General features: G+C 40.6%; 1 protein-coding gene across 1 annotated transcript in view; it reads left to right on the top strand.

Annotated features, from left to right (window-relative positions):
- The window catches only part of LOC126484820 (thyrotropin-releasing hormone-degrading ectoenzyme-like), a 297,846-nt gene that overhangs the window by 23,523 nt on the left and 255,420 nt on the right, over positions 1-18,903 (top strand). Inside the window, exons 3-7 of the mRNA XM_050108419.1 lie at positions 7,917-8,179; positions 10,478-10,672; positions 11,147-11,191; positions 16,874-17,029; positions 17,110-17,234. Of these exons, the coding sequence (XP_049964376.1) occupies positions 7,917-8,179; positions 10,478-10,672; positions 11,147-11,191; positions 16,874-17,029; positions 17,110-17,234 (784 nt within the window). The remainder of the gene's footprint in view (positions 1-7,916; positions 8,180-10,477; positions 10,673-11,146; positions 11,192-16,873; positions 17,030-17,109; positions 17,235-18,903) is intronic.

The following is an 18,903-nucleotide window of genomic DNA, read 5'->3' on the forward strand; positions in this document are numbered from 1 at the left end:
GCTGGTTCTGGAAATATCCATCTATGAACGTCGATGCATAGATTTTAACGGACTTACAGCAACATTATCACTCACGGATACGATGTTTCCGACAGAACGACTAACAGGAAGTCGCCCCGAGGGTTTCACGTCCACAACCGAACCCGTTTTCTTAAATTTATCAGGTAGTCTCATCATAGTCGACTTATTTTGTTTATTATCTTGACCAAACATTCCGCGGAGTTTACAAACAGTGTCTGCGCACATTAACCATTTTTGTAATACGTTTTTGTTATGACTACAGGCTCTTCCGTCATGAAGCGCTCCATTATAAACCATAAAGAACATAATTTGAAACTGTACAACGTTCAGTGCTGCTAACTTACTTGAATAAAAATTCCAGGTATTCCAAAAATTGCGTTCATTGTGGAATGACCTTCAGTTATTATAGAGATGAAAATATTAGCACACAGTGAGAGTGTTCGTCTCTTGGACTCCCTCTACCAGTTTTACCCCCCACGCTTCCCTCCAATACTAAATTGGTGATCCCTTGATGCCTCAGAATGTTGCCTACCAACCGATTCTTTCTTCTGGCCAAGTTGAGCCACAAATTCCTCTTTTCACCAATTCTGTTCAGATCTCCTCATTAGTTACGTAATCTACCCCTCTAATTCTCTGCATTCTCCTGTAGCACCACATTTCGAAAGCTTCTATTCTCTTCTTGTCTACACTGTTTATCGTCCATATTTCACCTCCACACATGGCTGCACTCCATACAAATACTTTCAGACAAGACTTCCTGACACTTAAATCAATACTCGATGTTAACGAATGTCTCTTCTTCAGAAACGTTTTCCTTGCTATAGCCAATCTACATTTTATATTTTCTCTACTTCCACCATCAACAGTTATTTTGCTCCTGATATAGCAAAATTCATTTACTACTTTAAGTATCTCGTTTCCTGATCTAATTCCCTCATGCATCACCTGATTTAATTCGACTTCATTTCATTATCCTCGTTTTGCTTTTGTTGATGTTCATCTTATATCCTCTTTGCAAGACACTGTCCATTACGATCAGCTTCTCTTCCAGATCCTTTGTTGTATCTGACAGAATTACAATGTCGTCGGCAAACCTCAAAGTTTTTATTTCTTCTCCATGGATTTTAATTCCAACTCCAATTTTTTTCTTTTGTTTCCTTTACTGCTTGCTCGTATACAGATTGAATATCATCGGAGTTAGGCTACAACCCTATTCCACTCCCTTCCCAACCACTGCTTCCCTTTCATGCACCTCGACTCTTATTACGGCCATCTGGTATCTGCAAAAATTGTAAATAGCCTTTCACTCCCAGTATTTTACACTTGCCACCTTCAGAATTTGAAAGAGAGTATTCCACCCAACATTGCCAAAAATTTCTCTAAATCCACAACTGCAAGAAACGTACGATTGCCTTTCCGTAACTTATCTTCTCAGATGTGTCCTAGTATTAGTATTGCCTCACGTGTTCCAACATTTATACGGAATCTAAACTGATCTTCCCCGAGGTCGGCTTCTACCAGCTTTACCATTCGTCTGTAAGGAATTTGTGTTAGTATTTTGCAACCATGACTTATTGAACTGACAGTTCGGTAATTTTCACACCTGTCAGCGCCTGCTTTCTTTGGAATTAGAATTACTATATTCTTCTTGAAGTCTTCGGATATTTCATCTGTGTCATACATCTTGCTCACCAGCTGGAAGAGTTTTGTCATGGTAGGCTCTCCCGAGCCCAGTTTGCCCTTTAGGAATGCTATCCACTTCCGGAGCCTTGTTTCGACTTACGTCTTTCAGTGCTCTGTCAAATTATGCACACAATATCATATTTTCCATCTCATCTTCATCTATATCCTCTTCCATTTCAATAATATTGCCCTCAAGTACGTCTCCCTTCTTTGCTTAGTAAGGGTTTTCCATCTGAGCTCTTGATATTCGTAAAGATGGTTGTCTTTTCTCCGAAGGTCTCTTTCATTTTCCTGTAGGCAGTATCTATCTTATCCCTAGTGATATATTCTTCTAAATCCTTACATTTGTCTTCTAGCCATCCTGCTTAGCCATTTTGCACTTACTGTCGATGTCATTGCTGATGTGTTTGTATTCCTTTTCACCTGCTTGGTTTACTACATTTTTATATTTTATCCTTTCATCAATGAAATTCAATATCTTTTCTGTTATCGAAGGACTCCTCGTCTTTTTACTTATTTGATCCTCTGCTGCCTTCACTATTTCATCTCTCAAAGCTAACCATTCTTCTTCTACTGTCTTACCATTATATAATCTACATGAAACATTCCAGTGTCTCCTGGCCTCCTTCACGTATACAGTCTTCTTTCGTGATTCTTAAACCAAGTGTTAGCTATGATCAAGTTATGCTCTGTGCAAAATTCTACCAGGCGGTTTCCTCTTTCATTCCTCACCCCCCGTCCGTATTCACCTACTACTTTTACTTCTCCTCCTTTTCCTAATATAGAATTCCAGTCCACCATGACCATTAAATTTTCGTCTACCTTAACTATTTGAATAATTTTTTTATCACATCATACATTTTTCAATCTTTTCATCATATGTGGAGCTAGTTGGCATACAAACTTGTACTTCTGTTGTAGGCGTGGGCTTCGTGTCTATCTTGGCTACAATAATGTGCACTATGCTGTTCGTAGTAGCTTATCCGGGTTCCTATTTTTTATTCGTTATTAAACCTACACATGCATTACCCCTGTTTGATTTTGTATTTATAACCCTGTATTCACCTGACCAGAAGTCTTGTTCCTTCTGCCACCGAACTTCACTAATTCCCGCAATATCTAATTTTAACCTATCCATTTCCCTTTTTAAACTTTATAACCTACCTGCCCGATTAAGGGGTCTGACATTCCACGCTCAGTGTTTTGTTCCTCCTGATAACGACGTCCTCTTGAGTAGTTCCCGCCCGGAGATCCGAATGGGGGACTATTTTATCTCCAGAGTATTTTACCCAAGAGGACTCCATCATCATTTAACCATACAGTAAACCTGCATGCCCTCGGGGAAAATTACGGTTGTAGTTTCCTCTTGCTTTCAACCGTCCACAGTGCCAGCACAGCAAGGTCGGTTGGTTTGATGTTACAAGGCCAGATCAGTCAGTCATCCAGAGTGTTGTCCCTACAACTACTGAAAAGGCTTCTGCCCCTCTTCAGGAACCACACATTTGTCTGGCTTCCCAACTGATATCCCTCTGTTGTGGTTGAACCTAGGGTATTGCTATCTGTATCGCTGAGGCACGCAAGCCTCCCCACCAACGGCAAGGTCCATGGTTGATGGGGGGGGGGGGGGGAGACACAAAACAACAACAACAACGAGAAAATATGATGGAGGACAGCATCAAACTAGTCGAAAGTGGTGACTTAAAAAAAGGGCTACATTACGATAATTCGCGTAGCTGTCAGAGAGGGTCCCATTCCACAGAGACTATAGCTCTTATGACTAATGATGCTCTGCTGCTCTTTATATTCACGTGTCGAGGTGGAAGCACACTCGGACTGATAACTAGACAATCCCAGTACATGTCTTCTTCCGTCGTATACTGTTTATGCAAACCAAAGCCAAAGCTCTTCTGTTCGCATCAACTACAAATATTTACCTTCTTGATACTTCTCATGTCTCAACTGAGATTTTCCATCCGTGGCACCGTAGTTGCTGGAGAGAGCAAACGTATTTCGCTGCCTGCCAACTCCCGTTGACACAAACATACAGGGTGTTTCAAAAATGACCGGTATATTTGAAACGGCAATAAAAACTAAACGAGCAGCGATAGAAATACACCGTTTGTTGCAATATGCTTGGGACAACAGTACATTTTCAGGCGGACAAACTTTCTAAATTACAGTAGTTACAATTTTCAACAACAGATGGCGCTGCAAGTGATGTGAAAGATATAGAAGACAACGCAGTCTGTGGGTGCGCCATTCTGTACGTCGTCTTTCTGCTGCAAGCGTGTGCTGTTCACAACGTGCAAGTGTGCTGTAAACAACATGGTTTATTCCTTAGAACAGAGGATTTTTCTGGTGTTGGAATTCCACCGTCTAGAACACAGTGTTGTTGCAACAAGACGAAGTTTTCAACGGAGGTTTAATGTAACCAAAGGACCGAAAAGCGATACAATAAAGGATATGTTTGAACAATTTCAACGGACTGGGAACGTGACGGATGAACGTGCTGGAAAGGTAGAGCGACCGCGTACGGCAACCACAGAGGGCAACGCGCAGCTAGTGCAGCAGGTGATCCAACAGCGGTCTCGGGTTTTCGTTCGCCGTGTTGCAGCTGCGGTCCAAATGATGCCAACGTCCACGTATCGTCTCATGCGTCAGAGTTTACACCTCTATCCATACAAAATTCAAACGCGGCAACCCCTCAGCGCTGCTACCATTGCTGCACGAGAGACATTCGCCAACGATATAGTGCACAGGATTGATGACGGCGATATGCATGTGGGCAGCATTTGGTTTACTGACGAAGCTTATTTTTACCTGGATGGCTTCGTCAATAAACAGAACTGGCGCATATGGGGAACCGAAAAGCCCCATGTTGCAGTCCCATCGTCCCTGCATCCTCAAAAAGTACTGGTCTGGGCCGCCATTTCTTCCAAAGGAATCATTGGCCCATTTTTCAGATCCGAAACGATTACTGCATCACGCTATCTGGACATTCTTCGTGAATTTGTGGCGGTACAAACTGCCTTAGACGACACTGCGAACACCTCGTGGTTTATGCAAGATGGTGCCCGGCCACATCGCACGGCCGACGTCTTTAATTTCCTGAATGAATATTTCGATGATCGTGTGATTGCTTTGGGCTATCCGAAACATACAGGAGGCGGCGTGGATTGGCCTCCCTATTCGCCAGACATGAACCCCTGTGACTTCTTTCTGTGGGGACACTTGAAAGACCAGGTGTACCGCCAGAATCCAGAAACAATTGAACAGCTAAAGCAGTACATCTCATCTGCATGTGAAGCCATTCCGCCAGACACGTTGTCAAAGGTTTCGGGTAATTTCATTCAGAGACTACACCATATTATTGCTACGCATGGTGGATATGTGGAAAATATCGTACTATAGAGTTTCCCAGACCGCAGCGCCATCTGTCGTTGAAAATTGTAACTACTGTAATTTCGAAAGTTTGTCTGCCTGAAAATGTACTGTTGTCCCAAGCATATTGCAACAAACCGTGTATTTCTATCGCTGCTCATTTAGTTTTTATTGCCCTTTCAAATATACCGGTCATTTTTGAAACACCCTGTATGACAATGAAACCAGATTTGTGTTCATCGTTATTTAATACAGTGACTACCTTTGTTGTTCTTCTTCTCTTTTCCATTTCTACTACGGGATCGGCATTGTCGTAACAAGGCTGGAGGCACCGTTAGTGGCAGTTGGTGGTCGGATACCCTAGCTGACACCATCCTCACCGCCTCCTCCCTCCACTCCCTTCCCCTCCTCTCCGGACAGAATCTGGTTAAATGTAAGAACAGCTTCTAAATGTTTGTGGAGCGTATACCGGAGACGCGTCACGGGAACCAGCCCGGTATATATGTAGCTAGATGTGGGAAACCTTCTAAAAACCATACCGAGGCTAGCCCGCTCACCAGCACTCTTAAGTAATCCGCGAGGCGTATTCTACTCGGGGCAGGCACATCTCCTCGAACTGACCGTACATAGTAACATTAGGGGTCGGGTTGTTTGGGGGAGGAGATCAGACAGCAAGGTCATCGGTCTCATCGGACTGGGGAAGGACGGGGAAGGAAGTCGGCCGCGCCCTTTCAAAGGAAACATCCCGGCATTTACCTGGAGTGATTTAGGGAAATCACGGAAAACCTATATCAGGATGGCCGGACGCGGTACTGAACCGTCGTCCTCCCGAATGCGAGACCAGTGTACTAGCCACTGCGCCGCCTCGCTCAGTGTAACATTAGGTTACAGGTAGTTTCCGTCTTCAGAATGAGATTTTCACTCTGCAGCGGAGTGTGCGCTGATATGAAACTTCCTGGCAGATTAAAACTGTGTGCCCGACCGAGACTCGAACTCGGGACCTTTGCCTTTCGCGGGCAAGTGCTCTACCAACTGAGCTACCGAAGCACGACTCACGCCCGGTACTCACAGCTTTACTTCTGCCAGTACCTCGTCTCATATCAGCGCATACTCCGCTGCAGAGTGAAAATCTCATTCTGGAAACATCCCCCAGGCTGTGGCTAAGCCATGTCTCCGCAATAGCCTTTCTTTCAGGAGTGCTAGTTCTGCAAGGTTCGCAGGAGAGCTTCTGTAAAGTTTGGAAGGTAGGAGACGAGGTACTGGCAGAAGTAAAGCTGTGAGTACGGGGCGTGAGTCGTGCTTCGGTAGCTGAGTTGGTAGAGCACTTGCCCGCGAAAGGCAAAGGTCCCGAGTTCGAGTCTCGGTCGGGCACACAGTTATAATCTGCCAGAAGGTTTCAGTTTCTGTCTTGTTACAAAAATCTATGCCGGCTGATAGTCCCGCTCATTTGCTTTTTCTCTTTTTTAGGTTTCTGTGCCTCGGTAAAAATGGACCTCTTATAGGATCACTATGCTGCCCGGTCGTCTCTCTGCCTGTCTGTCCATCTGCTAAAAACGCTTTTTCTCAGAAAGAGGTGGACGTGTCAGGTTGGAATTTATGTGGCATACTAAGGTCTATGGTCCTTTCGTGCTGTGAAAAATTGAAGCTTCTAAGTCAATAGCATCAAAAGATACGGCCATTTCTATCATATATTCCGATAACTCACTCATCAAAATCTATAGGCTACTTCCTGTTGACCTAAAATGAGAATTTGGTATGAGGCAAGGTTTCGCAGTACAAACAAAGGAAAAAATCGGGAAATCGTGCAGTTGTAGTTATATGACACGAAAAAAAATGTCATTTGTTATCTGACCGTCTGCCTTTCCGTCCGTTTATGAAGCCCTCTTTTTCTTACGAACGGTGGACTTTTCGAAGTTGAAATTTATGTCACGCACCAAGGCCTACGTGACACTGGCGGTGTAAAATATCTAAGCTTGTAAGTAAAAGGTAATGGCCATTTACGTCACATATTTTGATACTGATCAACTTGCACATCAAGACCCATAGAAGCAAGGTTTCACAGTACAACTAAAGAAAGAAATCCGAAAATTGTGAATTTGTAGTTACATCACACGAAAAAATATTTCTTTTGTCATCTGATTCCCGAGTTCAAACTTGAAATTAAAACATTCTCGAAAGTCTTGAAATCCCTGGGACCGGTATCTTGCGAGTATCAGTGTCGATAACAGCTAAAAATGGTTTATGATTCTCGATTCCGGGAGTGGGTGAACTGTCTATAAACATAATTAAGCTCATACGGAACACACAGTGCGCGGGTCCTCCTCGCTCCTAGCCAATTTTCATTTTCTCATGTAGTTTTCTTTTTATCACTCTTTCGTTGTCAATCTTACTTAATTCGCAAGCTCTTGAAAGCAGACGACAGTGTGGTAAGCACCTTTCTAATACAGAGTGGGCCAAAAGCCAAGAAGAGATTATAACTGTGAATAACCTTTTTATTTATTCTTTTCTCTCTTCTTTTGTTCGAGGTTCTGCCTGAGGAAAGACGGGAAGTCTCTCACTATTGGTTTTAGCGTGTTAATTATCAATGTAAACTAATCATAAACAAAATTGTTAGTCACAACTATAACTCCTCCGTGCCTTCTCTCCACCCTGCGTAAATCACACATCTATTGAATATGTAACTGAATATAAAGATTAATAATATTTGAAAAGTAATTTGGTGTCTTGAAAACTCTATCAATTTTCACGGCAGCTACTATTTTAGAATTTTTATTAGCTGTTTTCTATGTTCAATGAGACTGACATTTGAAATAAAGAGGATGCGATTTCAGAATCACAATCGCAGAAAACGCGCGCTGAGCGTCCCACGTGGAATCGAAGAAAGCCCCCTTCTGCCACGGCATGTGACTCCGGTGGGCTACCACGTTTGGCTGCAGCCTATTCCTGAAAAGCGATACTTCCAAGGCCGAGTTGAGGTCAACATTTCATGTCTCACACCAACGAACACTGTGATTCTAAATGCTGGAGACAACTTGAGTATTTCAAAAGCGGATATATCAGTCATTGACCCAGCGGATAGTTTTGGAGAGTACAGGTAAGCTTTATTATTTATACAGTTGCATGAAATATCGTAAACTGACAAACATGTTTGCTGTATATTTGCCGAGTATAGCCGGCCAGAGTGGCCGAGCGGTTCTAGGCGCTTCAGTCTGGAACCGCACGACCGCTACGGTCGCAGGTTCGAATCCTGCCTCGGGCATGGCTGTGTGTGATGTCCTTAGGTTAGTTACGTTTAAGTAGTTCTAAGTTCTAGGGGACTGGTGACCTCAGATGTTAAGTCCCATAGTGCTCAGAGCTATTTGAACCATTTTGTCGAGTATAGGTGACACGACTTAAATTCTCAAACGTTCTTCTCTCTCTCCCTCTCTCTCTGTCTCTCTCTCCTATGTTTCGAAGGCACGACTTGCAACGCATGCGGACGTCCTTTCTAAAGTTACCTAACTGAAATCATTAGTCTCTGACAGTTGGCATAGCCCTATCCATTGCTTCTCTGAGACTGCTCACTCTCTTGTCGGGACTTAGATTATCCTCTCCTTTTTCCTTCAGGTTAAACCGTTCCCTTACAAGTGACAAGTGAGCCTTCTGGATACATTAAACTCGATTAATGAATCGTGTCCACTAGGCCTAGTCCCCTAGTAATAACGTAATCGGTACGCTACAACACAGAAATCACACTGGTATCCATAGTCGCGACATGTTTTCTTCTGGCTGCCATCATGACTGCACTCTTCGTACGGTGTCAGTATTCTCTTCTGTCATCCTTTTACTGAAAAGCATAATGACGGGAGTAGAATGACTTATGCAGTCAACCGCCTAGGAAGTAGGGAGCGTTTTGCCAGTAACTGCCGCAGTGTTGAGACCACTATCACTGAGATGACACCACACGCTCGAAAGTCCCTTTCAGAGTACCAGCCAAACTCCGTAATGAGCGCAGGCTGCTCCTGACAGCCAGACCGCACTGGCCGCAGACGTTGTAGGCGAACCGCCGCTGTGCACTGTGATAATATCAACGACAATGCTTCTGGTAATATGCTAGCAAACACAAATAGTCCCCAGAGTCCTACAAAAGTGCAACTTCATTAGATGTCTTTAACAGCAGAGCAAAACCGACCTAGGCAAAGTGCCCAGGAAACCATTACAACGGACAGTGTCATACTACCAGCGTTGCTCAGAAAGTAATGCACCACATTTTTTTCTTCAACAATTCTTTATTGAACGTAATGAGAATTACCCACATGAAAGTATGGTGTTTTATCTACACATCCTAATCTCCATCCCGTTCTATGGCCTTCCTCCAGCGCGAAACAAGGGCGTGTATGCCGCGTCGGTACAATCCTTGTCCTGGAAGCGGAGCCATTGCTTCACTGTGTGAATCGCCTCCTCATTAAATGACGATCATTACTGTGTCAGGTGAACGAGTGCGCTAGGACATTAGCACAACATGATTTGTGTTTATATTACTGGTATATTATATTTGACATGGTGATGTTCCTTGCTGCCATTTATTGTAAAATGACGCAACATCACTATGCGGCTTGCAAGCTTGTACAGATCATGAACTTCAGCTAGTATGTTACAACATCCAATGATGACAGCACAGATCTTTCGAAACCGATAATCATTTGAAATATTTAAAAGCAATCTCGGCGAAACCGATTTTTTTACGAATAATAAAGAGGAGACTCGTTCACAGTATCGAAGATGAAGATGTGTTCATAGCTCTTAAGGTATTCGTTTTAGAGCCCTTCGTTACTACTCTTTTTTACTTCGAACGAGGTTCCTGTCATATCCATCAATATTGACCATTCCAACTGAGACACCCCGTATATTAATTTTGCGCCAGGAGTAATATTGATGACGACTTTCCCTAGACAGAGAGTAACGTGAATGAAAGCTTTGCCACTAAAAATCGAAACGGTATAAAACTTGTGTTTATACAGTTCCCCAGTGTTGCGTTGCCTGCTTCATTATTTTATCAATGGCAGCACCTCAAATCACATATAAATTATTAATAACCGAAGATTAGTCGAGATTCAATCACTGGTACGAGATAGAAGTCATTAGAAAACAGAATTAATCATAAAAGTGAGAAACGGAAAAACAGCACGAAATTACCTATCGATGTGAGCAAGTATTACTCGTAGTAAATTTATCACACTTCTTTCACTGTACTACTACAAGTTCTTTAATTTACAGTTTGTGGCCAATTCACGCATGCTTCAAACATTGTTGCATGAATTGACGAATATTACTTCTTTTTAAGAAAGGTTCTGTTGTGGACTCTTCTCTGATTGACTTGATGCATGGAGTAAGAACACACTTTATTCAACAGGCCAATAAAAAGAGTGTCCGTCGTGGAGGTACGACGAGGGTCACCTAAGGAATGGTGTGAAGTAAAACTGTCTGATGTCTTGCAGCAAGGACAGCTCTATCAGCTGACATTGGAGTTTGCGAGTGACCTTAGGAATGGGAGCTGTCAAGAGGCCATGTACTTCGACAGCTATTCTGACGAGTGCTCCGATGAAGAGTACGTTTTAGGTCTTAATGTAAATTAAATATATTTTTTTATACGGACTGCTTATGATACTTACATTCAGAGATACTATAATAGCCACGTATCTCCAAACCTAAAACTTGTCTGCTATATAAACGTTTCAGGCAACATGCCACTGATTATTTAAGGGTCTAAATGCATTACTGATTCTTTACGTATCCTACTTACCGCGTGTACGTGCTCGTACCCGCCCGCACATACACATACACTCACTCACACACACACACACACACACACACACACACACACACACACACAAATACAGCTTGTGACGTCCCACTGGATACAGAGCCACCGTATACGTCCAACACTTTAGTAACGACATCAATTAACCGGTGTAAATGTAAGGAATCCAAATAATAAGCATTAGTCATTGTCATAGCACTAATGATGCCTACTTTACGATGGTCACAAGCTATTATTAATTTATATTAACGAATATTACAGGGCGGACGTGAACACTACCGACAAGCGTGGAGATTTTACTGAGAGGTATGTATATTAGTATGTAAAACCGTACCTTACTGATTGTCTTTCATCATGTATAGGGCACAGGGAAGTCTGTTTTTTTGTAGGTTGAATCATTCACGCTGCAGCGGTGTGCTCTCTAATGTGGAACTTCCTGACAAAACTGTTACTATTTTCACAAAAAGTTCGTTCCTGATTTATAAATTATTTTCTTGCTAAATATGCTATAAAGAATATGGTTAAAATGTACGCATTTATTTGTTAGAGTAGAGTGCACTAGTAAGGAAACATCGCTATTAAAACCACGACGAGATTCCTTTGCACTTACTGGGAGTAATTTGAAATGCTTCGTTGTAAAGGAGTACTAATAGTTTTCGAGGTTAATTTCTGTTCATTTACCCATTATTTATTTATTGTTTTATTTATGTTTTTGTGTTATTTATCCTATCAATATTACCGCGATTAGCCCCTTTCTTACGCCAACACAAGCACTCTTCATGTTACACATTACATGTAGATGTCAAATGTCAAAGATCTATAGAGCTGAATTGGATCGTATGTACTTTATCGCATTTTGGAAAAAAAAAAAACCAGAGAAATACTCCGACTAGCATGTTAACGTGCTTTTGTTAACTTTCTGCCCGGATGCCAGCCATCACGAACGAGCGCTAAAAGACAACAACGACAGAATGTAAGTCGTATTTCAATTATCTCCCTAGGTACTATCCATACATTCCTGCGTCGTCATCTGTAAAAAAACAAAATTATTAATGCAAGGTGTAGCGCAAAACGAAATGTTTATGTAAAATGTCACAATCATTTTGCTGAACCTTTCGATCTCAAACAGCTATCGGAACCGCTTCTGCATGAATGTGAAGTGCCTCGAAAGTCCTAATGTGCTAGAGCCCAGTAGCCGCCGTGCCCCTCCCCCCTCTCCGCCCCCCAGTGGCGTAGCTCTTCAGAGGCTTTTGAGGCTTAGCCTACCCAAAAATTTCAACAAAACTTTAGAGTTAGAATATATCAACGCATTAAAAACAGTGTACGTTTGTTTTACGTGTTACAACAGTTTCATTCGCTCCATCCTTTAAGCATGTTATCCAGTTTAACAGTTCACTGGAGGCTTCTAGAAACAGCCACTTATTTCTACGTGGCAGCCGATAGGGCTGCAGCCAGTCACATATGTTGTAGAAGCGTGGCATTGAGACATGTCTTAGCTGTGCAACTGTGTATTATTTCTCGCGCTGTTCAGTTCCGGTTTAACAAACTTGTTTTAGTAATATGATTCGCGAGTGTATGTGATTAACAGATCATATTATGGCTTGTTCCGAGGGAACACTTGTGTTGTTTTTTTTTCGCGAATTAGATGACAAACAATTTTCAAGCTGAACTTACGAAACCAAGTGCACTCATCAGGATAAGCGATTCACACCACACACCTCGTCATTAAAATAGTTGATGGGACAAAAATATATTTTTGTATTTTCTTGGTACAAAAAGTATCCTTGGTTTACATGTTGCTCTGTAATAAAAAAATTATATTCTTAGACATGTATTTTATTTGGTGGGGCTGTGATTCTTTAGGAGTATGTTTGACAAAAAATATTGGCAGAAAAACCAAGCAACACCAGAATTCAAGATGGCATCTTTAGAATCAAGAGTGTTTTTAGTTGTTGGATCATGGACGAACTGAACATCCAATTTCTGAAGGAGCCGAACTTCTTGCCATAAAACATACTGCATAAGTAAAACAAAATAGATTCATATCCGAGAGACTTATTGATGTTGTTTGTTTCTTGTGCAAACAAGAACTCTCATTCAGAGGACATTTTGAAGATGAAAGTCCCGACAACAAAGGGAACTGCCTTGAATTATTCGAACTTTTGCTAGACAGTGATCACTTATGGATCACTTCTTGGTTCAAAGGCATGTCAAGCACAATTCAAAGCGAATTAACTGAGTCTGTTACCGTTGCCATTAATAATCACATTACATAAAAATTACGATCATACGAATTTGTTGGAAGTCAAACATGAAACCGTGGGTGTTTTTTGTTTTTTTTTGTAAGTCACAAATGAGTATTATTATGAGGTTTTGTACGCTACTCGTAGAAAGAATTATTCGTTTTCACAATTTTTCTAGTGACAAAACTGCTCAGGATTTATTAGAAATTGTATACAATGTGTAACATTACCGTGTTCACCTGAGCTAATGTGCCTTCCATAACTGCGCCTCCGTCAAATCTCGCTGAAAAGTAGCCTAATTGGCAAAAGTAGCCTGTTTGAAATTACATGTCTACACCAGGTTTGCAGTCCAAAACACTTTCATTCCACTTTGATATTAAATAATCCACATCGAATATCATTTACCATTACTTATCATAGATAACGGTTAAGTCAGAAACGATGCTCGCTTAATGTTCTACAATGGAGATGATAGTTCGGGTGCAGTAACCTAACCTACGAGGGTAATCCCAAAAGTAAGGTCTCCTATTTTTTTATAAGTGCAGAACTCTGTTTGTGTGGCAGTTGGTCACACTGTTATGAAGAGTGCTTCACGTGCTGTGTGTAAACATGCGCACGCTGAGGCAGCCGTTGAGAATGGAGCTAACGTTGGATGTTACCGCTAAGTGCGAATTGCGCGCAGTTATTCGGTTTTTGAACGAAAAGGGCACTGCGTCGATTGAAATCCATCGCCAATTGACGGAAGTGTAAGGCGAGTCGTGGATGGATGTCACTATGTTCGTAAGTGGTGTAGAGAGTTTGCAGCTGGGCGGACCGAAATTCACGACGAACAAAGGAGCGGGAAACCGTCAATTTCTGAGGAGACAGTGTTGAAGGTTGAGCAAAGCATGCGTGAAGGTCGGTGGATCACCCTGGATGATCTGTGCACGTTGGTTCCTGAGGTTTCCCGAAGCACCGCTCACAGAATTTTAACGGAATCATTGAACTACAGGAAGGTGTGCGCAAGATGGGTGCCACGCATGCTGACTGAGGACCACATACGGCAACGAGTTGATGCTTCCCGCTCATTTCTTCACCGCTTTGCAGCCGAACAGGACAACTTTCTGGACTCAATTGTCACGGGTGACGAAACCTGGGCATAGCACTTTACACCTGAGACTAAGCAACAATCACGCCACTTCATAACTGTCTGAACAGCATGGCGGCGAGCTGGTATGACATGGGCATACAAAAACTGCCACAGCGTCTACAAAAATGCATTGACAGAAATGGTGATTTATGTCGAGAAATAGCTAAGTGTTCAATCTGTAAACTGATGTAAACCATTGTAGAAATAAACAGGTCTATGTACTTATAAAAAAATAGGAGACTTTACTTTTGGGATTGCCCTCGTAAATGCAGCTTCACAATAATTAACGTGTAGCAAGTAAATCACTAACACATTCGCTAATTACACTGCCGTTAAAAGCATTTAGTACCTAGAAAAGTATATAGTCATATCAAAACGAAAACGACATGCACGGTAAGCACAATATGGAAACAACACAATTCAGTACTTTTTTCACTGTTCGCAAAATGCGTCACAGTTCTTGAGATTAATTGCTCGTTTTCAGTAAATCGTCAAAAACAATCGCTCAATTACCGAATAATTTCCCGGGTGCGAAATTTAGATAAAACCTGGCATATTATACTAATTGCAATTTGTACTAACTCGCCTGCGACGCATATTTAAGACACGTATGTTTCTCATTTCATAACCTGCCGCAGACTGACTAAAATGGCTCTCAACAGCCTCTCTTTTATAATACTACAATAATTAGTAGTACACTCAACTATTGTTGTTTGCTGTCTTTTTACAAATTACAATTAAGGATTTACATTCCTGATTAAGTGAGTACTGGGGAAAGATTGTTCTGAATATAAAATTATAGTACAACAGTAACTGCTATTGAATTATGGTGTCTAGTTTCCCCAAATATTGTAGTCTGTTTCAGTAACAATGTTTCAGCTATAAATGCTAATTACTCTGAAATACAGTGAGAGCAAAAGTTACTATCATGTCTCTGGCATTAGCTGTAGGACAACTGTAATTATTCATATATTTTCGATCTACTTCCTGTGAAAATTAGATATTTGGTATATATTTACATAGTAACAATGGTAACAAAGTTCTATCTTACTGGTATCTGTAATCAACAAAGTTTTACGATAAACTATTTATACCAATAGCATCTAACTAATCAAATGAATGAAATGGATAAAAAAAGTTAATTTAGATAAGTCCTGATCTAAATTTTAGATTTTCGGAACTGTGCACATTCCATGTGAGTGATGATCTCGAAGATATTACCAAAAAAAAAAAGGGGGGGGGAGAGTAGATATCATGGGGAAAGAATCCATCTGCTATGCTTATAAATGTGCTTGTCTGGGAAGTTACTGACAAAATAGCGACCCAAACGTACGGCGGAGCCTCGGCACTGGCAAGTAAACATGAAGGTGTCCAAAACTTCGTTAGACAAAAGTATCCACAAGCTATATTTTTGTACTGGTAAGCTCATAAACTTAGTCTAGTGCTGTTACATTTCTCTAAAAGTGTCAAAGTAATGAGGCTTAGCATTTACAATCCTGTAGCACTACATTCACTTTCAGCAAGTCCTCACAGAGAACGCAACTCTTAGAAATAAAGTATTCAGATTGCCTCAAACACTTACTGCATGCTGGAATTCCGGTTCACGAGCTGTTCAGGTAATATGTCTTAAATCTCATGAACTGAAAGATACGTTCCAAAATATCACCACAGATGATTAAGATTGTGATGCAGAGTCGTTCAGCAGTGCTTCTGGCTTGCTTAGCATTCTTAATAAAACTCTACTCCTGTTCATGCTTTGCCTTTACACAGAAATATTTGTATATGCTGGTCATCTCTATGCACTTCTTCAACACAAAACTGCGTGTGATATTAGTATATGCAATGGTAAAATCAAGAAGATGACTAGTCTGTTAAAGGACGCTGTGACCTCAAGTACTGAAAGCTGTGACAAGAAATTTAATAGTGAATAGAGTGTGACTTCCAGTCCCTTAAGACTTCATCTCAATATTAAACTGAACGATCGCCTCCTAAATTACCCATTCTTCAATAAACAGCGACTGGAAAATAAGGTAGGAAACATTTATATTGACAGACACATTACTTACCACCTGCAGACCTTTTAAAATTCATAATGGACAATGACCTTCAAAATATTTACGACGAAGTATCAAAGCTTATTAACTTGATTCTTACTTTCCCTGTCACTGCAGCTTCTTATGAAAGAAATACGAGCACCCTTAAAAAAATTGAAAATTGGGCTTCCCAATACATGGGCTATAAACAATAGGTTTAGTTCACTCTGCTTAATTGCCACAGAGAAAACACTGGTTAAACAACTTATAAGTGATCAGAAATTTAAAGATTACATTATTGCTAACTTTGCTACCAAGATGAATCGGCACATGTATTTCTTGCATGAAAAGGAATAGTATAAGTCTGCTCACAATTAAACTATTAGCATCGTCAGTGATACCCCTGGCAAGAAACTAAGACATCATGTCATCAGCTGAATGTGCGTTACCAAACTACAACCTGCTTTCATTGAGCCATATTTCGCACAGCAATAGCTATGAGACTTTAACAGACAGCGCGCTGTTTTTGAATTTTGTTGACTGTACTTAGGAGAAAGGCACTCAGACTTATATTTTTTTCCAGGTGGTTCGTGGCTACAGACATGACAAGAAATAAGGCACGTAAGGTATTCCCATGTTTCGACGAGTTATCATACAAAGCCCCATTTGATATAAGTATTGGACGCCAAGAAAGGATGAGATCACTTTCGAATATGGCACTTCGTAAGAGCGAGAAGATGTAAGAATACTTTAAGCTATATTTGAAATAACATTACTATGCACTATCAAATTTTTATTTTCAACTTGTCCTTTCTGTAGGTTGTATCAGTCCGGTTGGGTATGGGACAATTTTGAGACGACACCACCCATGTCAACATTCTCAGTGAACATTTTTATCTTTGATCCAGAAGTAATAGTGCCACTTGAGCCGAGACGTGACCTTGGTAAGTGTGTTGTTAGTTGTAATGGAATAAGAAAAATTCTCTTAAGATTTTGGAACAATAGATTAGCGAGGCGTATACTTAAAATTAATGTGTACAGTCGAGTTAATGATGTTGTCGCCCGCAGAGTTTGAGTGGCAGGAGGGGCAGCTGTCCCCTGTGTTTGAATTCATTTGTATCAGAAATACGAAAAATGACATGTAACCGTAGTATTACCAAAAATACCTGGGAAACTATCACTAAACTGACCATAAAATGATAGAAAAATGTTTCACGTCAGGCATAAAATGCATAGAGTAATGAACAACTTTATAAGACGTTGGTACTGAAATTACAGAAAGAGTAATTAATTTAAAACCGCTATGTTTCTCTTCAAAAAATCTCATACTTTGAAGATGTACGAAAACTTTTATATGGCAACCTTAGAGGTGTAGACGTTGTGACACTCAGCACGCAGACGATCTCGAAAGGGAATGTCTCTTGGTGGGCAACAAGTACTTGTAGTTACACAATATTTCAAGATTTTCTGAAAGAACAGGGGCATGGAATATGATGTTTTTCTTTAGTTTCGAAGAAGAATATCAAAAATCGGTAAGCGAATACCGATATTTCAGAAATGGACATTACATTTGGTACTATATTTATTTATTTATTTATTTATTCATTGATCATCCATTTTATCAGGTGGAATGATATAGGACTTTTCATATGTTAACACAAAATAAAGTTAAATAATAGCGTCTATATACAACTCATGCAGATAATTAAGTACATACACAAAAGCAAATCATAAAGATATATACAGAGTCATACAGATAACCCAGTACATAAACCAAACAAATTCTACATTTGCATTATATTCAATGACGCATGCCTATGTTGAACTTACGTTATGGATGACCTCAAATTCATAAAATCTACATACTCATCAACGTTATAAAAGCTTTCATTTATAAATATTTTCTTAAGTTCATTTTTAAAAATGTGTAGCTTTGATATCTTTTTAACTCTTGAGGGAAGGGCACTGAAAAGAATTTTGGGATGATATATTACAGGTTTTTTGACACATGTCGATATTTTCGTTTCAATATGCTCCTGGCACAATTTAACAACAGCAAGTGCCATGAAAAGAACCTAATGAACCATCAGTTTATTTTCAACCTGTATGAATACATTTTTGAGCAACATTACTGCGCTTTTCTAGAGGAACGCGGTGTTCGTTCTTGCCAACATTAATCACACAAAATAAACTTTACATTTATATATCCAAAACATTCGACATTTTAGTACTTGTGAGCAATGCGTAGGTAGTAAGTAAAGAAAGATTGCATGTCCAAAAATTCCGTGCATTAACTCAATGAGCCTAACAGCACAGAAACTGGACGGTAGTTGATAGAAGAGTGTAGTTTGGACAAGCGAATCACGATTCTGCTTCTTATCAAGTTATGCAACGACGCCCAATGACAGGTTTAATCCGTAGCATGTTCAGAGAGTAGTTCAGATCGGAATTGTTTCCTTTCTGTTTTCTTTGTATTTCGTGCCATGACGTAAGCTCACTCATTTATGTGATCGTGAATATGAAAAGGATGTATGTTTCAACATTCTCCACGAGCAAGTGTTGCCCTTGCTTCTGCAACTTCATTGTGAGTATGATGTGGACCCTTCCGTCCTT

The sequence above is a fragment of the Schistocerca serialis genome, chromosome 1 (assembly GCF_023864345.2).
Source record: "Schistocerca serialis cubense isolate TAMUIC-IGC-003099 chromosome 1, iqSchSeri2.2, whole genome shotgun sequence".
Classification (NCBI taxonomy): Eukaryota; Metazoa; Arthropoda; class Insecta; order Orthoptera; family Acrididae; genus Schistocerca; species Schistocerca serialis.